This window comes from Diorhabda carinulata, chromosome X (genome assembly GCF_026250575.1).
Source record: "Diorhabda carinulata isolate Delta chromosome X, icDioCari1.1, whole genome shotgun sequence".
NCBI classification, from domain to species: Eukaryota; Metazoa; Arthropoda; class Insecta; order Coleoptera; family Chrysomelidae; genus Diorhabda; species Diorhabda carinulata.
Window position 1 is genome coordinate 22,322,293 of NC_079472.1, and position 26,467 is coordinate 22,348,759.

The 26,467-nt window shown below is 31.7% G+C and overlaps 1 protein-coding gene across 1 annotated transcript in view; it reads left to right on the plus strand.

Annotated features, from left to right (window-relative positions):
• Window positions 1-26,467, plus strand: part of LOC130902402 (uncharacterized) — a 64,545-nt gene that overhangs the window by 23,889 nt on the left and 14,189 nt on the right. Inside the window, exons 3-8 of the mRNA XM_057814530.1 lie at window positions 6,334-6,524; window positions 7,787-7,861; window positions 9,427-9,589; window positions 11,229-11,365; window positions 14,420-14,727; window positions 26,094-26,194. Of these exons, the coding sequence (XP_057670513.1) occupies window positions 6,334-6,524; window positions 7,787-7,861; window positions 9,427-9,589; window positions 11,229-11,365; window positions 14,420-14,727; window positions 26,094-26,194 (975 nt within the window). The remainder of the gene's footprint in view (window positions 1-6,333; window positions 6,525-7,786; window positions 7,862-9,426; window positions 9,590-11,228; window positions 11,366-14,419; window positions 14,728-26,093; window positions 26,195-26,467) is intronic.

A 26,467-nucleotide genomic window follows, 5' to 3' on the forward strand; every position in this document is an offset into this window, starting at 1 on the left:
TCTATCAAATGTGGCCGAAACTTGGAAGTATAATGGAAAGATGTTCCAGAAAATTGATCAACAGCTGAAGTGAAAATGGAGATGGATAGGTCATACACAACTGAAACTAGCAACAAACATAACTAGACATGCATTAAATTACAATACGGGCAAAAGAAGCAATTTTGTGTAAACACGGAAAAAACTATCGAGAAAAAAATGAAACTTCTTGGAAATAGGCTACGCAAATAGTTTTTAGTTTTGTAAGGGTAGTACCGTAACAGATGCGATCAAAAACATTTTCGATTATTCTGATTACTATGACTCGTTTCGATCTAAAAAAGCAATAAAATTAGGAAACGACATGAAAATGCAAACCAGGAATTCAACACTCTTAAGCAATCTTGGGCGACCATCCAAGAACATTTGCAGCAGATTGCTTTTGCGTCTCCCCTAATCTATCCAAAGAGGTCAATTCCAACCGATAGTAGTGCAACGTATTGCTTCAACGACATCATACAGAACGAAAAAACATTTCTATATAATAATACAAAACGCAAAAGGAATACTGTGAATCCCAGTTTACATTTTACAAAAATTACTGGATTGATTCCGTCGAATTTCTTTTTATTCCGATCGCTACAACATTTTTTTGATGGGAGAAAAAATGAAAATTTAGATGTTCAAAATGTCCAAATATTTCACTCATTTGGTTATTCCTGTACGATTGGGAATGTGCACACTAGATGTGCCCTCTGTGTATAATCAATAAAATTTAATGAAACCAACCATTTTAAAAGTAGTATTTGTTTTTTAATTTAGTTTATTTTTAAGGTAGTCGACCAATTTTCGCATAAGAAAATATTAATTTATGTCCCTATACCATTTTGTCTCGTCGGCCATTTGTGATTCACAAAATAATACTCAAAATATGACATTGTGTACTCAATATATGATCAAAGGAATGGGGTTACATTTCTATTACTGTAATTGACATTAGTAAAAGACAATAGTATTGTATTTAAATCCGCAATAAAACTAAAATGATCTTTAATTCATTCTAAAACTTATTTCCTAACATTTAAATAGAACTTCTAATTCCGATATAATGGAATTTCTACAGTGAAAAGATAATTAGTTGTTAATCATCATTATCATATTTGCAGAAACGACAAATAAATTATTTGATTCACAATGATTACCACTTAGTATATTACTCAACAATTAAAACAATTGAGAATTTGCTTTGTTCCCTTTTTATAATGGGTGTTGCAATAAAATTACACGATTTATTTTAAAAATAAAACACATTTATTAAGTTCGTGAGGATTTTTTTGATTGTATTGTAAATTCAGTATAAAATATCCGGCATAGAGCCCTAGTGCAATTGAGCACAAACCCTTGCTCTTACGTCCATAATAGATTCTACTACTATTCGGCGGGTTCCTTTGATTTTGGATAAATATTTTTAATGTCGTGTAAATTCTGGATGGCTACAATATTAACTTTTAGGCGGGTCTTGAATTGGACTACAGCCACCTACTATTAGACGCTGATCGGGATCTAGAACTGGCCCAGTTAAAACAGAATCAGGTCATGCGAGTGGATAGCTGGATGGACGTTCATGGACTGTCGTTGGTCCTGAACAAGACCGAAGTTGTCATTCTTAGAAACCAGAGAATCAATAACAACAAAAAACATATAAAAAGCCTTTTTCACATTTTCAGAAAACGGTCTCTCTTGACACCACCTCAAATCTACCACAAGTATAACAAAATTTGTCCGGAGAAATTTTGTAAATGCGTCACTTATAACTTGCCATTTTTGGCGTAAAAAAACAATACAGAACCATGTACTTTAAAATTCGGAAGTAGACCTAATAAGAGAATGAATACGGAAGGCATTACAATTATGAAAATAATAACTGTTGAACCATGTTAAGGTTATTATTAAGATGTGAACAATCAGATTAAATGAAGACGTTTTAGTTAGAATGTCGTCAATCAATTATCTAATGAACGAGTCCACCACACACACCATAAAAAAACTGCAACATCTACGATACCTTTGTGTCTTCGAATTTACTGTCTTCTTTTCAAATCTTGAGTAAATGTGATTAAATTCTACCACCGAAACTTTTATATACATTTCTTTCGTAACGCATTTTCTCAAAAATAATACTGCTAATAATCAAAACAATTGTTGACGACAGCTGTCAACTTTAGCTTGTGATGATATTCAGTTATAGGACACTCTTTTTAAAAATGCCATGGTTGAATAAAATGAGTTTCACTAATTATCACAGCCATTGACATTAGCTTTCCTTTACTCGTTTATAACATCTCGACTAGAGTTTATTATAATATATTTTCAGAGTAGTATAAGATGTTAACCTTGCTTAAGCAGATAAATTTTTATTTGTGTTTGGAAAAGAAAGATTAACAACCTCTTTATGGATTTCCTTGTGTACTATAATGTATTTTGTTTGTTATTTAATAAGACAGTGACACATGATTACCATAGGAATTTCTCTCTTTTTATTATGTACACTGCAAAAAATGCAACAAAATAATTTTGTCATTCCACCAATTCTTAGAAATTTTTCGAAACAGCTTGTTATTATATATTCATTAAATGCCACCATGAAATTATTTTTCTGTATTCAAAAATAATGTAACTTTTACAAATTTGAATCTCAAATTAGATAACCCTATTAGGCCTTAACGAATATTAATCAACTACCCATGAATAAGGCTGCAAAATGCATGTTTTCATATTTTAGAATTTGTTAGATTTTTTTACATATCCCATTATAGACCTTATATTTAAACGTATTTTATCTAAAAACCAATCATACAAAATGAAATGCAGGAAATTCCACATGAGAAATGATGTCTGTGATTTTAAAAAAACTTTTTTTGTTGTAATTTTTTATTGAATCTTTAGCGTGCAAGCGCTTGAGCTCGATCTCGATTAGTTGAAATTTTACTCGTTTTTTTTTTCGCGTTTAACTTTTACGTATTTGATGAAATTTAATGGATACGCCATTTTAAAGTATTCCCACCGACGAAATTAAGGCAGAGGTCTACAACCTTTTGAGCCAGGAGAGAAATTATAAAATTTCAAAGCTTTCGAAAGGCCTCAAAATTTTTTGTTGCCAATCATAAATAGTACTCGTTTAAATAAAGTAAAAAACACTAATCTTTTATTCATATGAAAAAAAAAATAACTATTTATTCATATCTTTGTAGTGTTATTGACAACAAAATTAGATAATATACATACATACATATTTATATGGAATTATTAGATAATTAGATTATATAAAAAAATGAAACAATTAAAGATTTACTGATTTCCCTAACTTCCCAATTAGGCAAACAAATTTAATGGCTCATACCTTGTTTTAAGTTTCAAACATGACTCTAACTTTTCATTTGTTAGTTGGATTTTCATTTTACTTGAACGAATACGTCAATCAAAAGATAGTCAGCACTCCAAATATCAACATCTTCACCTCACTGTGGCAATCTGGAAGACTGCTTCATGCATTGAATATAAGAGCCTCAACTCGTAACATTTCTTTCAAAGCTCTGTACTTTTGTTGCTCTACATACATATATTTCTGGAACTCCAACTCTTCAAACTTACTTTTCAACTATGGAAATTTTCAACTCAATAAAGCTTTCTTTTTGAATCGATCAATTGCGATTATAGACATCCAGCTTTAATTTCAAATGGTAGATTTCGGTTATTTGTGTTAAGATGATTTACTATGAATGCTAGAATGGTTTTGTTGGTTTCGAATTGCTCAAATCTGTCAGCAAATTCATCTTTAATTTTTCTTATAAATGTGTGCTGAAGTAATTCGTGTCAACAATTGTACTAGTTCTATCGGTTCAAACATTGAATATAAAATGATTTACCACTCTGAATATCTTCTGCAAAAATAATTATTTTCTCTTCAAAACATAGGCTAGTTTTTCCACTACTAACAATTTTAGATTTAGTTCATTCAATTTCTCTATGATATCTACCATAAAGTAAAGTTTTCGTAATCATTTGTAGCTCTTCAGGGTGGTTAATACATTTTTCATTCATGCATGTACGAGGATATATTGAAAAATTCTTAGCCTACTATAGAACCAAACAAAATTTCAATGTCAAAATATCTTATCACTAAACATATTCTCCTCTTAATTGGATACATTTATTACAGCAAACCTGCAACGTCTCTAGACCTTTAAAAAAATGTTTCTTCTTGCTCTGCAAACCAAACCTCCTCAGCTTTTATTACCTTCTCATTGGAAGAAATTTTACGACCTTTCAAATTTTTGTTCAGTTAAGGTAAGAAATGATAGTCGAACGGTGCCAAATCTGGGGGTTGTTCTAGTAATTCAAGCCCTAATCACGAATTGTTTGCATGGCAACATGAGATTTGTAGCAGGGGCATTGTCCTGCAAAATCAAAACACCTTCCTTTGGATAACTTGCCCATCTTTTCTCTTTAATTTTCTCCCTTAGAGTGGTCAGTAATGTCGAATAGTAATCTCCAGTTATTGATTGGCAATCCCAAAAAACTGAGTAAGAACTTTTCCGTCAGATTTTTGGACACGAAACTTTGGACTGAAACTATATGATGAATGCGTTTTTATGAAATATTCAGAGCTTCAGATATCCGTTTTAGCCCAATTCGACGTCTGATAAAATCATTTCATGACTGACACTGAAACTGGCCTTCCTGATCGGTCATCATCTTCAATGGAAAATTTACCTCTTTTGAAACTTGCAGTCCAATTTTTCGCCGTCTTATACGAAGGACATTGATCACCAAGGGTATTAAGCATATCTTCGTAAATCTGCTTACCTCTCAACCCTTTTAAATACAAGTACTTGATTGTGGCTCGATACTCCAATTTTTTAATTTATTGCTTAACTCTGGTATACTTTTGACGTCAAACTTTATACTGACACTTTTAATAAGTTATTGATCTTTGCTATGGTCTAGGATAACTAAATATCAATACATCCTCGTATTTATTTTATCCAAACACCAAGCTAAGCATTTCAACACGTTACTTTTGGTAAGCCATCCCACAAAGAAGGAGGTCAGAATACTGAGTCTCCATTATATACAATTTTAATTATCAGATTCATAACCTCAGCAAAGCGCTACTTGGTGTATTATGAAGTGAAACTTCAGAACTTCGTGGTTAATTTTATTCTGAAGTACCGTCGTTGCTCCATCAGTTACTATTGAAACGATTATATTTAAATTGATCCCGTTGTCTTCGAAACATTTCTGCACAGCATTCCGCTAAATCTTCTTTCTCTCTAGAGTGGTAGCAATTAGAGAAGTTCTTTTATTGGACATTGGAAAAACGTTTAACGTATATTTAACAAAAAGAACAGCTTGTATCGTGTCTTTTAAGTCGCCTGACTTATCAATAGCATGTAATAAGACTGAAAAAAGTTGAATAACTTCCACATGTAAATATTTTACATTTGAAGATATTTTAGCTAATCTCTCTTGTATAGTTTTAGCAGATAATGGCAAATCCTTGATCTATTTCAGGATTTTTGGTTTGTTTTTGAAATCACGAAATTACTTCAGATGCACATTTGAAGTAATCCTTCATGTGTGTCACGGGGAAGGAGGCGAAAAAAGTGAGTACAAGTCGCTGAAAGATAGAATCAATGCCTAATCTTCGTGATAATAGTATTTGAATATGGAACTAAAAAGGCGAATTTCATATCCAAAGAGCCGCCGGTTGTCGACCCCTGCACTAGGGGGTCATTGGACTATGGAATCATTAAATGCTTCAATGTAAAACATTTTTAAGATCTATCTTCCGATCATACCCCAATCTTTTTAACGATGGACTTCAATTTAGTTCGAATATCTAAACCAAATAATAATGGTTCTAAAAACTCGATTGAGCTAACGTCATATCGTCCAATAAGCTTATCGCCAATCCTATCCAAGGTACTCGGAAAACTGTTATTGAGTCGATCAAGACCAACTCAGACCAACAAATAATCCCTAACTACCAACTCAATTTTCGTAAGCAAATCCATAGAGTGGTAGAAAATATAAATAAAGCGTTTGGAGAAAAAACATTTGGCTAGAGATGCAGCCAGGAACAAAAGCTTAAGTTACAGTTCCAAGATAAGTTTTCACCCTAGTGAACTCGTAAGGAACCTTGAAATTTTAGAATGAATGCGTTTATTGATAAAGGAATTGTGTAAATGCGTATAAAATAATGATATACAAAAAATTTCGTTTAATTCATATCATATTTTTATTTATAATATGAAATATATATTTTTAATAATAAATGTTTTTGATTTTAAGATCCGAGAACAAAAGACTGGTTCCTGGCAGGAAAACTTGGACATTTAATACTTATCCTAGTTACTTATGTGTATTTCTGTACAAAGATTGGACCGAAGTTAATGAAAAACAAGAAGCCATTTGAATTGAAGAAGACCATCCAAATATACAATTTACTACAAGTATTTGCAAGTGTATATTTATTCTACGAGGTATGTAACATAACATGTCTACAAGTATTATTTCATAATTTCTTTACTTCTCTCATTTCTACCTGTGAAATATTTCGATTGTTATTATACTTAGTCTATTCTATTCAAGGGGTTAATTAATAGATACTGTCTCTTACGTTCTCAACACCATACACTACACTAACTTATAATACTTCACTTATCACTATCACTTTATTTAAATTCTTCCATTACTTCGCTAATTCGCTCTGTTCACTACGACTATTTATTATAAATTGAGCTAAGCTTCGCTATAAAACTACTTATATATGAATAAAGAATATCCCAAACAATTCTCCAAACTTCTGGAGCATAAAGAAACATGACAAATAAATGAATAGATCTTCCTAGAAATTATTCGAAATAAACAATGTAAATAAACCGCTTGCTATAAAAAAATTGTGATCAAACAAATCCCGCAATGTATAAAAAATATGCTTCTTCAACGAAATTTAAAATTCCATTTTGCGAACTTATTGGTGGCATTAATAAATATTTTATCATAATATTTCGAGGAATCAACATTAATCAAAAATAAGTTGGTGAAATCTAGCTTGACACTATATACAGACAGTTCATCAGGTACATCGGAATATTCATCAACAAGCACTACATCTTCCATCAGTTATATCGGTTGGTTAGTCAAAAAACACTACTGAAAACAGTTCATCAGGTACATCAGATTATAAACATTACGGCAGACAACTCTACAACTGATAGTTCACCATGTATATGAAATGGTTCGTCAACAAGCACTACAAAAAATAATTCATAAGGCATGTTGAATAGTTGATCAACAAGCCCTACAACTGACAATTTATTAGGCACATCAGATGATTAAGCCCTACAACAAATAGTTCGTCAGATATATCAGGTGATAATCAACGTGCAATACAGGCACATCAGATGACGTGACCATAGGCAAAACTTCCATCCACTTCCACTAGAGTACAATCAGTTTTAATGGTATAGATTACTAGTACTAGATAGAATGCTCCTTATTTTAGGTCTCTTCTGTTTTAAAATTATTTTTCTCATTAATTTTTGGAAGAAAGATAAAATATCACGTTTCGACTTTACTTTAAGTCTTTATCAAAATAAATTTTATCATTTTATTATTATTTTAAAAAATAATTAATTAATTAAATAATTAAATCAATTTAATATTGAATACTTCACGACTTCACGTTAGATTTTATTTATATCATATATAATAAATATAATAAAGGCTGCGTAAATTTCAGGGTCTTGCAGCTGGATGGGCAACAGATTACAATTATACGTGTCAACCACTTGTTCCAGGTGAAAAAGGAATGAGGGTAAGATATTTAGTTTATAGTTGAGACAATGTATATGCTAATAACCGTACAATTTTTGAAAAATATTAAATATTAAATATCAAACTACATTAATAAAAGGCATTCATTGATTTAGATCGAAAAAAAATCGATTCTTTCTTCTCTGTAATTGCTTTTTTCTTCCATTTTTTTACAAACCTAAATCATCTTTAAATCAGCATTAAGATCGATTTGAAGTCCAATTCATAAACTTGACTTTCCGTTTGCTGTTGCCGTTGACGTTTGTTGTTACTAACTTAAAAACATTGAAATTTATGAAACAATTCATAGTTACCGTTTGCCGATCGGTCTGCCGTTCGTAGCAACTAACAAAGAGCCAATCACATCCGTTGGCGTTTGTTACACGATTTTGACGTATGACGATAGAGCGAGATATTGGGGTTATTTCCCTTTCTGTTTGTTTGCTTATGTCTTTTTGCTTTACTTTATCTTCGTTATTTTCCATAAATACCGGATAACAAACAAACACACAAAAATATCACGAAAACAAAAAAGCAGTAAACACGTCAAAAAGAATAACAAAATTTTTAGGTTAACGGCAGGAACGTCAAGTTTATGAATAGAATTTACTACGAACGGCAAACGTCACTCGCGAACAGCAACGGAAAATTTCTAAATCGGACTATAGTTGATCGATGAAAGTTTAGATAAAAATAGAAGCCAGTATGTTTATCTCAAAAATTTGACAGAAGATAAATGATCCTATGATTTTGAAGTGTCATTTTGAAATTTCTGTGGAATCATCTGGAGGAACCAGTGCAAAGTACTTGGTTGCTCTCTATATTTTGATTCTCTCGTTAATTTTATGTCTAATAAAGATACAAAACAATTTTTCATACAAAAATGATACGAAATCAATTTAAAAAATGATTTCATTGAAATTTATATATCTGTCTGTCTTTCCTATTTTGGGAACTAGCAATTTTCAAATTTTGAGAAACAGCTGGCAAGCTCAGTGGTGGGTTCTAAGCAAAAATCTGTTTCGGTAACTACAGAGCTAAACAATTGTTGAGGATCATAAATATTTTCTAAAATCGATTTATTATTTGGCAAATTAATTTTAGATTAAACAACAATAAAAATATCTGGCAATAATCGATTCATGTTGCAAAAAGTTATAACAAAAAAATAAGCTTAGCTCCTATGATGCCCGGGAGAGTGAGACAGATAGTATATTTAAAAACTGGCCTACTTGAAATTCTTGTTCTCCCGATGTTGCTAGCTAACTAGTACCAATGTGAAACAGCCTTTAAACATTCATTTCTATATGGTGTTATGACCGCTTATGTGAATTGATTAATAAAATTTGCTATTTACTATTCGGGTTTTTATAATTGTAACGTAAGTCTAAGATTTTTTAAAAAACACACATATTTTGGTTCACTTCGTTTTCCTTATTAATTTGTTATTTTGGTAATACCCTGATAATATTTTCAATAGTTCATTAAAACAGGGAAATACAGACAAACATTTTACTTTTAACGATAACGTATGAATTATTTCACTAACATTAATGTCTCTTTTAGATGGCAAAAGCTGTTTACTTCTACTTTATTTGTAAATTAGTGGAATTGTTAGATACGGTATTTTTCATTTTACGTAAAAAATATAACCAGGTGACGTACTTACATCTTTATCACCATACAATTATGCCAATGTGCGCTTGGATTGGAGTTACCTTTTTCCCAGGTAAGTGTTTGGGAGTTTCACTAACGAAACACGATTGTCTTATCAATTGTATCATATTCCACCACCATAATATGAAAAGGAAATCGCTTCGACTATTAAAATATTCAAAGGTTGATATGTGGCTATTAAATATCGAAACTAACCTAAATGAAAGCTACGGTTATACTGATTTATTCACAGTAGCAAAAAACATTAAATTTATACCAAAAAGATTCACCATAACAACTGTCGATATTTTGCGTTTAGTGCTTGAGCAATTCTTCTCAACATCGTTAGTTTTGTTATTTAGTAACCACAACTCACACACACTCACCATCCAACTCTACCTTAGATAAATGAAATGAATTAAATTAGCTACATCTCCAATAGCAATGCTCCTATTTGTTGCTACTGCTAATTTTCAGTTGAGTTTTCTTATACTTTTTCTTCTGTTTTTCTTGTATATTGGAATATCGATCTCAATTATCCAATCTTTAGACATCTTGTTTTCATTTGTATATTAGATTCATATCGCGTTCGTTTGGAACGGTTTTTTATTAAGGACTATTCTGATGGTCTGATTGCGACTTTCAATCGAATTTTCTGGCGAAAATTCACGATTCAGAACAAAATGTAAAGATCAGGTAAATATATAAACGTGAGACTCTATAAATTTATTAATTGCTTTCATCATAATATATTTATACCATGATGAAGTTGATATGCAAGTCTGTTTTTCCATGTTCGAGAATGAAGACATAGAAATACTTGTGGGAAAGGCCAGTTCGAGTTTTTACCTTTCTATTTCAATGGAATTATTCTGAAATAATCATTTTTTGGTTTTTCATACATTGATAATCATAATTCTTCCTACCAGATAATTAAACTATATTATAAAACTTTTTATTCTCGATCAATAGAATTAATAAATAGGGTGGAAGCACATGTCCTTTCGTTGTCAAAAATCTTTTTGAGATGCACTCCTTTGAACTAACTTCATTTTGTAATTGTCTCAATTATCCCTTTAGGTTTATTTCGATCAATTTTTTGTTCTGTGAAACTATATCTAAAGCCTTTTCAAGACGAAAAAAGATTAGATAAAGTTTAGAATTTGATTAGATTCCTTTTTTAAAAATTTGTTTAAATACTGTTTAAAGACTGAGTACTGTATCTGCTGCCTTATTTGATTGATTCTCAACTTTTCCTCTGAACCTTACTTCAAGAATTCTAGAATAAAACTTGCCACGAACGTCGATTATAGATATACTTCCGTAGTTTCTACATCCAATGTGGTCACTTTTCTTATAAATAGTCCCTACACTAATATAGAAGCCCTCGGTCCTTTTTTGTATCAATTTCTGTTTTCAATGTTTGTACTTTCATGAAAAGTTCAAAGTTCTATCGATCTGCTATACATTTATTCTGTTCGTGTATGATGTTATCACTGACTTTAAATTTACTATGTTAAACTTTTCTTAGTGCCATCTACTTCCCCGTTCCATTAACGTTAAAAGTTCTAGACTGGACTAGAGTTTAATTAATATGGATTCCCGTGAATTTACGGTTGCATTTTTAAGAAAACTTCCTCTATAACTTCACTTTTGGGATTATACAAGTGACTTGCTTCGTTCACGTCAATCAATTGTTTTATCTTTTTCAGGTGGTCATGGAACCCTTTTGGGACTCATAAATTGTTTTATTCATGTGATAATGTACGTCTACTACTTTCTTTCCTCACTAGGTCCACAATACCAACCATATCTATGGTGGAAAAAATATGTTACAAAACTACAAATGGTGAGTTATCAAAGTTCAAGGTTATCATGTTTTACAAGATCTTTCGAGTATAATTGCATGATTTCAGATGAATTGTAATTTGATTTATCAATAGATATGATGCATATACACACTATTTACACTACCACTACACCAACACTTACAATTACACGCGTTTCGATAAACGAGTTATCGCTTTCAGAGACTGAAGGTATACTACCTTAGTTTGCTGAAGATGAACTACTTCACTTTACTCAAGGTAAACTACATTACTTTACCTTCAGTCTCTGAAGACGATATTTCGTTTATCGAAACGCGTGTCAGACAGTGTAATTGTGAGTGTTGGTGTAGTGGTAGTGTGAACAGTGTATTGAACTAGAAAAAATCACCAAAAAGTCCCCTTGCAGAATATTAAAAAAAAAATTATAATACACTATTACGTCATTAATTTTTGTGAAACATTTCTTAATTTTTCAATAAGTATATAAAAAAATCTGAATTCTGTACTTTCATCAAATGAAATTTGAAGATTGGATTGCCAAAACTGACATATGAATTTCGTATAGTTTTCACAATATGTGGTTTCAATTCAACTTCAATAAAACAATCTGGGTCGATCCAATTATGTTAATATATAATCAATAATAATTTGTGATTTAATATTTTTATATTTCAACATTGATAGTAAATATTGAAAATTTTTGGGTACGTACCATCGCTCTTAGCATACCTTCAAGCGAATTTTAATAATCGTGTTTTCTGCATGTTTTAATGTATTCTTTTAATTCGTGACTGAATGGGATCGATTTCCAAAAAAGCTTCCAATTTTTTCTATCATAAAAGGCATTCTATTTCAATTGATTGCCCCTCATCGTCTTCATTATATTATCAATCCAATGTTTTTTGCTCGGTTTCAATTTATTATAATATAATTCAATTATCTTCATTTAAATTTCTATCGTTGATTATACTTCAGAGATTCGAATTTTCCTATTGGTATAGGATGTTAAGAATACCGTAGATAGCTCTAACAACGTATTCTTCCGTTTTGGGAATAACTAAAGTACCACAAATATATTAAAGCTTCTCTCCAGTCGTATTATTAAATTTTTTGGATATATAATGAGGAGTGATAATAAAGAATAGCTTCTACTGCTAGGGAAGACTATAGAAAATCTAAGGTGAAACTGATATCATCTGGTTTGAACAGAGCTGTATTACAAATATTGAATCTGCGAATAGACTAACCTCAAACTAAAGATAAAAGAAAGAAAGACACTCAATTGACATATTTTGCAATAACAAACGTTAAACGACGTCCGATCTCTGATGATAATTTGATTTTGATACATTTTAATGCTCCACAAGGTAGTACACTCTACATAACACCTGTTTCTAAATCTCCTTAATTTCAGGTCTCTTCTGTTTCAAAATCAGTTTTTTAAATAATTTTTGAATGATAGACGTTTCGACTTTTCTTTAAGTCTTTATCAAAATAGTATTCTTTTATCGATTATTGTTAAGTTGTCTCACCGTAGAGACATCACTATGCCGTCTTTACTATTTCTGTTTTTGTTGAGAATTACTATTAAATATTAGCTATTCGCTACTCTTTTATCATCTAAGCTTAAAACTTGAACGTCTCCGTTACACACTGGTAGGTATAATTCTTCCAATATCAATTGCAGATTATTAAAAACCCTTGCCGACAATTCTGTTTGGTCTACCGAAGGCGTAGATACCTCATTTTATAAATTTATTATTTTTATAAATACTTTTAAAAATTTGTATATCTTATGCGAAAGAATATTCGTTAAAAAGCAATCGAATCATTATAAATTGGACAGCATTATACGCCGTTATTTAGACAGATGCACTTAATTGTAGTACTACTTGGAACTTGGAAAAAATAATTATTATACCGCGTTAACTTGCTATAACTGAATATTAAATTATAAAACGTAAATAGACGAGTAAAATGTACCTGCCTGTAAGGGAGCTTGGTTTAAATAGAGTATCAGATGTGAACTGAGCCCTTTTAGAGCCCCATTCGTCTATTAGAGCTTCGATAGTCTTTTATCTTTAATTTTGTCGCCCGAAATATCCTTGACGATTCGGTTATTGCCAACCGTTAATTCAGTTTTTTGTGTTTAGAACCCCACATGCTGACAAAACTTGATGCAATGTTTCTAAACTGCTATAACTGTATTCTGGATAATCTGCTACCTTTTGCTGTATTACTTCTAATATTGCCTATTCTCCTTATATAAATTGTTTTACGTAAAAAGTCTTGAGTAGCTTTTTCAACTGATTTCAGTTTTTCTTTACATGTTTTTCGGTTCTGTGAATGATCCACAGCAACCCCTTCCGTGACTACTCGATAAATGGAAAATTTATTTACTCTAGTTAATTCAGCAATATTTATTATGATTGCGTTATCAGATTGCTGAATGTTTTCCTTTTTTTTTAACATTCGAATATATTTAAAATAACTTGTGGTGTTTGTATATCTAAATCTTTATTATTAAATTCATACCTGTCCTTATTCTCACTACAATTTGCAATTTCATTGTCTTCATTATAAATTAAATAAATCTCACCTAGCCCCGCCACTGCACAGACTGTCTAGCAGGAATATTTCATAGAAATTGTATATATACGCCTTCCGACAGCTTCGGCCAATAGAAATGCATTTGTGTTTACGATTCGATGTTTTCATTGGTAAATAATGGAGATGATGAGTCCACGTGGACTGACGGGGAGTAAATATTGGTCTTCTGCAATTGATATTGAAAGAATTAAACTTTTTCAGACTTATATTATTGGTTTAGTTTTTTACAACATGTACGAAATCGTCTCGAAAAAGGATTTCATTGCAGATAAAATGTTTTAAAAAAGTTGGGATAAGCTACGCAATGGTTTTTTGATTAGATTCTTAATTGCTTCAAATGATATACTTTTGTTTCCGAGTTGATCGTCAATTTATGCAATTCTATCAATTCCTTCTTTTGTGACGGTTTGATTACCCTTATTATTATTTTTTAATATGATGAAATATTTATTTTTTTTTTTCAGATTCAATTCTGCATCGTTTTCTGGCACAACTTCCAAGTACTGTTCAAATCTTGCGACTACCCAAAATTTTTGAATATCCTTCTCGCCAGTCAAGCCGCTTACTTCCTGTACCTTTTCGGCTGCTTCTACGTGAATAGCTACATAAAAAATAAGAAATCCAAGTTAGATCAAGAAGTAATAACTAATAGAGTTAGTAGGAACGGCTTACAAAACGGACAAATCAAAAACAATTCCACAACAAACGGTCACTTGGTGAACGATTTTACTTCGGTGGACCCTTTCAAAACCAGTAAAACGAAAGCTAATTAGATAGGACATTTATCCTTTATCTTAATGTATATGTGTACAAAGGCTTTTTGAAAAAGGTGTACAGTAAACATAGACCTCATTTCTATAAATCTGTTGTAACTTTACCAATTATAGAGGGATTTTATGTTATTATAGAGTCTAAAAATTATGATTGGATTAAAAGTTAAAATATAATTCGTATGTCACGTTCTCTTTTAATTTATACGTATTATATATTCAATATGAGATGAAATTTTTTGATAGAGTTGGAAATATAAATTTCTGAATATTATTCTCACTCATATTGACTTTTTCGATTTTTATATGGATTTAATTGACGTACTTTGATTCTTGATTCTGACTACGTATTCATTACACTTTTTTCTATTTCAAAACCTTAGTCTACGTGTTATGTGACATTGTTCGTGTCAGCTACAATTCAATTGCTAAAAATCTTATTCCTCTTAAATACTGGTTTTAGACTTAATACACTCCCAGGACCGCTTCAAATCATATTGAAGAAGGAACATAATGAGGGAATTAATTGTTTCTTAATTTCGACATATGAATTATAAAAATATAAACATAACATTTTTTTGTATTCACTATACACTTACGGCATATAAATTTGTGTAAGAAATGGGACGTAATTATCATCCGATTCGCAGCTGATGAAGCAGAAAACTCCAACTATAAAGTGAACAGGAATTATATTAAAGAATAGCACTAATGGACGTATGTTTATATGGGACGAAACTCGTCTCTAAAGGCTCTCAACAGTTGGGATCATGCATTTATTTCATATAAAACTTTTGTCAAATTTAATTTTGATTAGTGCTTTTCCGCTTTTCGTTTGCCCTGATTAAGATTTGCGCTGATACAGGAAGCAAAAGAAAATTAACGTCACATTTTCATAACTAAAAACTAACAAACAATTATGAAAGGTACAAGAAAAAACATTCTTTCAAAGTTATCGAATTGAAACGATCTGCTTCACAACGAATTACAGATACAGAGAAAAATCTGCATACTCTATTTTATAAATTCCACTAAATAGATTATAGAACTTCTGTATCTAGTCCTAGAGCTGGCTACATAAAACAGCATCGATGAAGTACACGACGTTTGAGCTTGGAAATGGGGGGCCCGTAATTAGTACACTACCAAACGGCGTTTCTGGCACTCTGTACAGGTCGGGTATGGAAATACCCGCCGGTTTTCCTGGGCGAAAAAATGGGCTGGAAAACATCATATGGTACACGAGTGAAAACTGTTGAATCGTGGGGTCCGAACCTCAAATAAGAACGCTGTAATAACGCCAGAAGTGACCGAAAGTGCCGGAAAATTGGTCCGAAAAACCCGATATGGTACACGAGTGAAACCTTGTGGAACATGAGGTCCGACTCTCGACTAATAGCAGTGTAATAGTGCCAAAAGTTTTGCAAGTTGGGAAACCCTCACCAGAAGCGACCGAAAGTGCCGGAAAATTCATCCGAAAAACCTCACGTGGTACACGCATCTGCGCTCTCTCTCTCTCTTCGAGGTCATATGGTTAGGTTAGGTCAAGCCCATGTCAAAAATTTTGACCTGCTCGGGTAAAAATTTTTAGGGTAGGTCGTACAGCGTGGGTCATTCTCTATCTGTGAAAGGCTACGGTAATTAAAAGTTTTCGCTCATAGCCTTAGTTTCTTTGCGAATCAATAATGGATTTTTTGTTCTAAGCACAACATTTTGAATTTGCTATCTAAGAAATTTTATTCAATTATATATTGTTTATACAGGTCAAATCGAATCCTTATATTATTATATTGCGTGCAAAAAATGTCGTAATGAATTAAAAATGAAATGGGCGCGTTAAATGAGCGAACACTTGAACAGATTTCTGAGAAGCGAGCATCATCTTACCCCAACCAACAACATAAACATTACTGAAGGACTTTTCGCAAAGATACAACTGTTCGCAGACGTTCTAAAAAGAAGTTCATGAAAATCGATTAATAATTGGCGCTGTAAATGAATTAACAAAAAAAGTCCATTTTCGCGGCTGAAAATGAGTCAGCGGCATGAAATCACGCGCGCGGAAAAAAAAATTGTATTTCAGCGAATTTTTATCGTTTCCTAATGATTTTTTTTTAATTTTGGGTAGCGCAAACAAATAGTTTCAATGAAGCCAACAAAAATAATTTTCATTTGAGCCGAAAGCGAAAAGTTTTCATTTTCACAAGTACGTCAATTTTCCTTTTTTTGGAGGTTTTCCGACCTGTAAAACTTCTGGCACTATTACAAGTTGAGAGACCGGCCTCACGTTCCACAAGGTTCCACTTGTATACCATATCGGGTTTTTCGGGCGAATTTTCCGACACTTTCTTATTTGAGGTTCGACCCCACGATCCAACAGTTTTTACTCGTGTACCATATGAGGTTTTCCAGCCCATTTTTTCGGCCGGGAAAACCTGTATATATCTGACCTGTATAGAGTGCCACATATACCGATTGGTGATGTACTAATTACGGGCCCCCCCGTTTCCAAGCCCGTCGTGTACCTTCTCGATGTTATGTAGCCAGCTCCCGACTAATCCAAACGGAAATATAAATGAAGCTAAAGAGAAAACTACTGCTATGGATTTTATTCTAGCTGTATACCAACCATTTTACAAAAATATTCTTCACCGCAGGCAACCCGAGGTAACTCAGTCATATAAAAGATTTAAAAAAAATGTTCCACTTTTTGTTTTTTGTTTTATTATTGTTCTAATCGATAAAGTTTCTTCTAACCAAAAGTATTCAATACACACCAAACCAGAAACTGACAAGTGAACTAACTCATATTCATAAAACAAAATTAAATCCTCATTCTGTGAGAAATTTAAGACATCTTGTCAATACTCTATAAACCTTAACATAAACAGGATGTTCACGGCTGAACGGATTTCCTCCATTTTTTTAACCCATTTTCAGGCGCTGGAATTTATTGGACTACGCCGTTATCACACTCACGGCGTCATTAGTTACCTATATGAAACTCATTCCAAAAAACAAATTATGAATTTCAAATGCTGGTTAATATTGTAGATATTTGAAGTATATATTTGATTTTTAGATAATCAATAAAGTTCTTATCAAGATTTTTCGTTATTTATTGAAAACCACACTTTTAAGCATTATCTTTTAGAAAATTTAGTTTGTAATAGTTTTCCATAATTTGCATAATTGTTAGAGTTTTAATTTTTCTTTAAATGTAATTTGATTTATTAATACAAATCAATCTTTCTGATTTCTGAAATTTCTAAGAGATATTTTTCCTATACTTTCCTCTATACCTATAAGTATAATTTCGAAATTATACCTATATAGATGCATATATTTAATAAATCATGGACACGAGCCTAGCGCAAAAGTACTTTACACACGAGTATTACACGATATTTTATCAACGACTACACTAAAATAGTTTTTTTATGTGATAATTGTGTAAAGTAGCTTTTTTCGACAAATGTGAATATTGTATGACCCGCAGGAGAATGTGACAATCACATGAGTCGAAAAAAGTCCTTTAAACACGATTTGCATATATAATATTTTTTCTACTAAAGAATATTTTATCAAAATACACAAGGTTAATGGTAATTTTCTTCATGCACTAGTACGGTAAGTGAGTTTAATTTTTTGTAAGAAAAAATTATAACGCTTTTATTAATTCTGTATAAAATATATATATTTATTAATATTTTCAACATTTTGAACAAGATTAGGACGAATTAACAAAACAACAGACGAAATCAGTTATTAACAAGACTTATATTGAAGGTACAATTTTTACAGTTATTAACTTTGTCAACTCTTCTCTTCGGCATGCATAAACTAACATAAAAACTTACAATCAAATTATTATTGTGTGTGAGTGAGACTGTATAAGCACAAAACCCAAAAATGCGAATGCCTACTTAGTACGTGGGACTGTACAGGTAGATAGTTCAAAAATACGGATTACTACTTAGTACGCAGGACTTTATAGGCACAAAACACAAAAATACAAATTCCTATTTAGTACGTGGGACTGTATAGACGCAAATTACAAAAATGAAGATTCCCACTTAGTACGTGGGCCTGTACACAAAAATGAAAATTGTAAATTACCACTTAGTACGTGGGACTGTACAGGTACATAGTCCAAAAATACAGATTACTACTTAGTACGCAGGACTTTATAGGCACAAAACCTAAAAATACAAATTCCTATTTAGTACGTGGGACTGTATAGACGCAAATTACAAAAATGAGGATTCCCACTTAGTACGTGGGCATGGACACAAAAATGAAAATTGTAAATTACCACTTAGTACGTGGGACTGTACAGGTACATAGTCCAAAAATACAGATTACTACTTAGTACGCAGGACTTTATAGGCACAAAACCTAAAAATACAAATTCCTATTTAGTACGTGGGACTGTATAGACGCAAATTACAAAAACGAGGATTCCCACTTAGTACGTGGGACTGTACAGGTACATAGTCCAAACATGAGGATTACTACTTAGTAAGTGGGACTGAATAGGCACAAAACTCAAAAATGCGAAGATACAAACTGCAAAAATGTGTAGATATTGCGCTCCAAAGTCTCATGTACCATTCCAACTACAAATAAACAGTATGAAATATATATGTTCTTTGGTAGACTGTGAGCGATTGTTTCAAGAAGCTGGATTTCTATTGGTGTCGCAATATCCAGATACCGCTGTTTTAGAAGAAAATTGTTAGTGCATACCAGGGATATGGACGTAGGAAGAAGTCGATTCCAAAAATATATGCACACATAACAGTTTTTATAAGAATATTTGCTCACTTTTATTTTTTCAAATAAATTAAATTATAACATATTTATAGCTTAATTTGTACATATACTTATTTTGATAATAACCGAAAGCAATTTCTATTAAAGAGTCATTACAAATATAAGACATCCTAAATCAAAACAATTAATCCACGAAAAAGATCTTGGGAGTGGCAAATTGATAGTTATTACCTATTAGTAATTACTTATTCGGCAAATATACAGATATTACTTTATGCATCAGTTATGTAACAAAAAGTAGGTACTAATATAGTGGCCGATGTTACAACTTAAATCATAATTTTACTTTGATTCATCACTTACCTAGTAAAAAATTTATGAAAAATAATTTCATCTATATATATATATATATATATATATATATATATATATATATATATATATATATATATATATATATATATATCTATAATAGTGTTTATAATGGATTTTATATGCAAACTCCGAAGAATATTATAACAGAAAATTAGCACAGGATTTGTAACAAATGATTAATCTCCTATTATCCGATATTTTTGTCTAATCATCATTCACAAACAACTAGTTAATTTGAACTATTTGACCCTTAAAGTATTCCAACAAACAATAATACATCATAGCTGACTATATAAAGAGTAATGTAAAGTAAAAATGTTTAAAAAAAAAGATCAAAGATCAATTGCGTAGTTTGTAATAAATGGAAAAGTACAATACACCCTTACCTCGCAAAAATAAACACGTCACAAACTATATCTATTGAAGGAGCTTGTAGAAAAAAGTTGATTTTCTAAATTTGTCACAAGGAAAACCGTAATATTTAATTCGGAAAATTTCAAATGCCACCACAAAAAATGGAAATACTTTATTTCAAATACGTCAATAAAACATGACTTGACATTTAACCCTTTTGTTACTATAAAATTTTGATTTTGAGTACGGTAGCTCGTTACTATTAGCAGTGTAAATAGAAGTAGGTACGTCTACTTTCGCCGAGATCGTCGCTAATGAGTAAAATACACGAAAATCTATAACTCCCGTTTGATTTCCTCATTTCTTCAACAAGTATTTACCACTTATAAGTTCTAAAAAATAGTGCAGGACGTGATTTATGAGAACATCAAGATTTCGACAGTTTCCTAGCAATTATTCGACTACGATCACTTCTAAAAATGTGAAATAAGCTTTAGATCAATACGATTTGTAAATAACGATTCAAGATAATCATACTCATAGACTTCTTACTTATCTTTTGACATGGAACTTCTACAGAAGGTTTTCCATTAGTCATATCTGTTTTGAAAATGTGAAAATACCTACGCCTCAATTTAAACATGTCTTGGTAAGACTAGTCTCTAATTCTATGGAGAATTTAATAACTTTACCCTATTTTAGTTATTCTCTCTTTTATTATTAATGTAGCAGTACGTTTTTATAATAAATAGTGTGAAGTGCGAAATATGAAATTCGTTTATTGTTAAGACATTAATGAAAACAAGCCCTTGCAGCAAGGAAAATATGAAAAATTGTAGAGAACGACATAGTTAATGAACGAAGAACACAGCATTGTCTTCATTCGTCTTAATGGTGTAGAAAACCAACATAGCATTGGTCAATTATTGGATCTTCTAAATATACCAGTTGTCGCCACATAAAAAGCATCTAAGAAAGTTGTCGAATAGTGCCCCACGAATTAACCGATATTCAACCGAAACGTCAAGTGAACAGCTTCTTGCCCTACCGACACATTGTTACTTGCGATGGAAAATTGATTTTTCTAAATAAGAAGGAAAATCAATGGTTAGACAGAGGAGAATTACCAGAAGCCGTCGCGAAGAGAAGTCAAGTCAAACGGGAGGTCTTTTCCTACCACATCCAGCATTTAGTCCAGACATTGAACCGTTAGACTACTATTTATTAATATATATATATATATATATATATATATATATATATATATATATATATATATATATATATATATATGGCGTAATTCTTGCGTGAGAAATATTTGAAACCAAAGGAGATTATGCAAATGCAGTGCAACAATTTTTTGCATCTAAGCCAACACAATGGTTTTACCAAGGTCTCAAAGAACTTGCTGAACGGTGGGTTGAGGCCATCGAATACGATTATACGATTATTTAATAAATAAAATGAATATCGAAAACAGACATTATTGCCTGCTATTCTGGTTAACATTACACGTCACAGTGAGAGTTCTACGTATCATATACGAGGTCCACTCTGTATATATTGAAATGTCACGAATCAAGAGACAACATTAAATTTTTAAATGCCACCATCAGTAAGTAACTCAACTGCAGTTGAGTAAATGCAAATAGACTGAGTAAATAATAGAACATACAAATTGCTATCAAAATATAAGTTTGCCAAAAGACTATCTGCAAGTTTTGATATACTCTGATTTCAATATCAGTAATAAACAAAGTCTTGAATGGCTGCAAAATGCATTTGGTTTAGAAAATACTTCATGAGCAATTGTGTTATCTGTACCTAAGCCCTGATCTTCAGTTATAGATTCACAATGACGACATTATTACAAAAGGTTTACCTGCAGCTGTTGAGTCACTCAATATACGAGGGTTAATGTATTGTCACAAACTGTACAGCAGACAGTTGAATTTTTACCGTAAAATAATGTAAAACCCATACACATCTAACCAATTCGCCTTATTTGGCCCTGTGTGATTTATAATTCTTATTTACCATAAAGAAACATTTACGTGATAAACAGTTTACGACCGAGGACGAGATAAATAAAGCAGTTCATCAATTTTTTCAAGTTTTTCAAGTTTTCAATTTGTGACCAATTAGATTACAAAAGTAAATGATGGAGGATGGTGTTTATAACGATTATTATACAGCTTCCTTAACTTTTAGTTTTGATAGGTGAAATTACTCCATATATTTCTTCGTGTAGAGACTGTATAAACTGTTAATTAATCTGAAAAGTAAATATTCCGTCTAAAACTCATCAACAATGCATATACATCTTGAATTTCATGGTAATGTGGTTCTTTTTTTACTTAACGGGGCTTTAATGAATGCTTATTTTGTGGGGAATGACCGAAACCTTTTTTTATTCATGATACATTTTTAAATATATTTTTTCATCAGTGACAATAGGACAAAAGGTTAAATAATCACCTCAATATTAATTCTTACAGGGTTGGATTGAAAAAAATATTCACTTTTTTTTCGTCTAAATATATTTTTGTATAATATTAATAATCTCATACGGACAATATCAGAAGAAATGAAAAAACCTAGAAGAAAACAAGTAACAGTTGAAAAGGTTTTGTATTGGGGGGAGCTAGGATCAAAACGAGAACTATAGTGGTATTGGGGAAGACGGAAAAAGACAATACAATCGAGTGTAAGATAGACTAGATTCCTTATACAACAGAAAAGTAAAAGAAATTAGTAAAAAAAGTGCAATTAATCACGAGCGAAGGGTTTATAAAGACGTTTCCAAGTTTGCAGGCATCCCAAATGAGTTAGGAATCATACAAACGGATGGGTTAATTTGACTAACACCATAACATCAGTTGAAAGCATTGACCATTCTACAAATTCGCACGGACGGAAAGTTTGGCTAAATACCGAGTCTATTCTTTTATCGGTATCTGACAAAAAGGTTTAAAAAAATAAATGATCCCGCATCTAATTTTATCATTATAAGATTTTTGTATTTATGCGTCTGTTGCTTACTAACGCTCAATGTTTTCACACACATTGATCTAGCACGTTTTTGTTAAAAACATTATTTCCATTATAGCAATGAAAATAACAGAAAGATATTTCCAAATATGTCAATGATAATATATTGTTGAGCGATTCTTTAGGATCTCATCAGAATAGAACCACATCTCTACTAATCATCAGAATCGAATGATTCCTTATATACTCATAGAAGACAGAAAGTTGGACTTGAAGGGTGTAGATCCAGGAGGAAGTGATAGCTCATCGACGACGACATGAACGGGTTTTATAGCATATTGGATTCAGAAGATTGGTCGAGTATGAGCAGATGAATCAAATATGAGATGTGTCAGTCAATATAATAACTAAGCTCTTGAAGAGATATAAAAATATAAAGGGCTGGAGCTCAATATTTCTCCCTGTTTTGCAGTTTTTTATACATTTGTATACAATGTATGCTGCCTATAACGGGGTGACGGCATAATTGTCATGTTTTACAATGAAAATGTCATCAAAACACAATTTTTCTGCATATTTATTGAAAATATAGAAAAAAAGTGAATTTTCTTTACCTATCTATTTAAAATAATATCCCGTGCCGTCACATGGGGTGAAATTGGAAACCAGGTGCAGGACTGATCACCAAATCACTTCTTCATAAATTTGAATTTTCCGCCAAAAGTAAGTATGCCAATATATTGTTTCTAACTTCAAATATGTAAAAGCAAATATGAAAGCCAGCACGCTATGAAATTTCTCCATTTTTCAACATGTACGACAAGGTATTTATGGTTTTTATTAGCTTTTGTTTGTATCTGAACATCTTGAGCTTTGTCTGTTACGTCAAAAATCTATGAAAATGTTAGTATTTATTTGGAAAGCGTCAAAACCTTTATGTCTTGTGAGCAATATATTTGAAGCAGAGTGTATTTAGTACGGTCATCACCATAATTTTCGCATTAGTGTAGGCATTAGGGTCAGATTTATCGGGTATATGTTTCACACCACATCAAAAGATTGGAAGTAGGTTTTTTTTCTATTTTAGGTGTAAAATTCTACTAAAATATCAGTGGATTCTTGGTTCATATATAGAGACTACCCTCAAAATTAAATTGAGGAAGCTATGAAAAACATTGCAGAGGACAATTGGTCTATTCGTCGAGCATCCTCTACTTTCAAAATTCCCTTTAGCACCCTAAGGAACAAGTTTAAAGGGCATAGGCTTAAAAAAGTAGAGAACTACGGAAAACAATGAAAAAGCTTTTGTTGAAGTAGCTGATCGTGAGGGGAATGTAAGTTTTCTTTGAATTTCCTTAACTTGCGTTACTCAACTAAAAGCTACTTGGATAGTCAAGGACGTGAAGTTACGAGGTTCAAAGAAAAACATGCCTGGTTCAGATTGGGTTTGATAGAAAGACTCTAAAGGGGCATAGGTCAAAAAGTTGCAGCAAGTATCAAAAAGTCACGTGCTAATGTTTTCAGAGAAACCATAGCCCAGTATTTTCATAATTTTGAAGAAACCCTTGAGAAATTTATAAGACGATCATAGTAAACAAAGAATGCTTGTAATGTATTTTACTAAAACAGCAATTTCAATAAAGATGTGTGGTTCTACATCAAAAACCCTTCTTCCTCCATATGTAATTTATAAATCAGCGAAAATGTGGCAACAGTGGATAGAAACGAGCCCAACAGGCGAACCATGATGCAGTGAAAGGTGCTGCGGCTCTGGATCCCGATATAATCGTACACATCATAGATATATTGATGCTCAAACTTTTTCGAATTGGTTTGAGTCTGCTTTTTTACCCCACGCCACGTTTATGAAGTCTCATTGGTGATAATATTTCATCACAGAAAGTGTTCTAAGGCAATGTGCAGAGAATGACGTATCCTTTGGTTGCCTGCCACATCACACAACTCTTGGTGATTGGCTTTTTTCGTCCTTTCAAAACAGCTTGGAGATCGATTTTGAACAACTGTGAGGAAGCGCATCCTCAACAAATATCTGTGGATAAAAAAGATTCTTCACAACAAAAACTGAATCAAACAATTTTATAAAATATTCGTTTGAGAAAGTTGTTGATGTGTTTGAAATGAAATAGATTTTTATTTGTACTTCGTTACTTATATCTTACATTTCAGCAGTAAATACATAATAAGACTTTTGTCTTATTATGTCGAGTATTTTGTTCAGTATATTTCTTCAAAAAAATCTAGTTGATTGAAAATAGTTGTTAGCTTCAAACATAAAAATGTCTAATGATTAATCACACCCTTACTGAACAAATCACCCCAGAAGATACGGAGCGTAATATCTGAAAGTAGTTATGGTAAAATAGCCAGAGTAACATTAATCAATCTGCCTATTTGTTGAATTTGGTCCTAAGAATTCCAACTTTTAGCAATTTAAAATGTTTGATTTTTTTCAACACAATAGCACATTTCCTGCAATAAGAAAAGAAACTTTTTTGTCGATCAATTCAACCCCAAATGACGATAGTTGAATTTATGATTTTCCTTTTCGTCACACTCTGTCTATTGACGTTATAATCATATGCAAATTAAATCATTATTCCAAAGAATGTATAGCATATAATTGAAATAATCGCCTCAAATTCTATAAACAAATTGTTTTCTCTCTTCAGCTTATTCAATGTTTTTGGAATTGATTAAACGATTCTGTCTTCAAAATGTTCATAAGTTCATGACCACTATTCATTAATAAATTTTAATTTATGATAATTTCACCGAGGAATACGTTATTGTTTTACCAAAATCAATATCCAGGTGTGATTGCTATCAACACCTTTCAATTGTAAAACAACAGTTACAGTGAATTTTTAGTTCTTTCAAAGAAATCATCAAAAATGGCCTTAGCATTGAAAAGATTATATCAAACATGGAATTGGATCTTCGATGAACTGGCGGGTATGCTATAAAAATTTTTACTATATTTAGTTTATCAAGAAACCAATATCAGAAAATTTCGTTTCTCAATATCAGTTCAACCTGATCACAATAATATATTCTGACGATTTTCAATTTTAAATAATATTAATAATACAATGTTTTGAATAAATAATCTATTACAAAAATTTATTTTTGAGGATAATACAAAATTTATCTGTTAGGTCTAGCGACAATTAACATTTCGAGCTACTTCGGTCGTTACAAAAATATGGTTTCATTGACTAGTTCCCT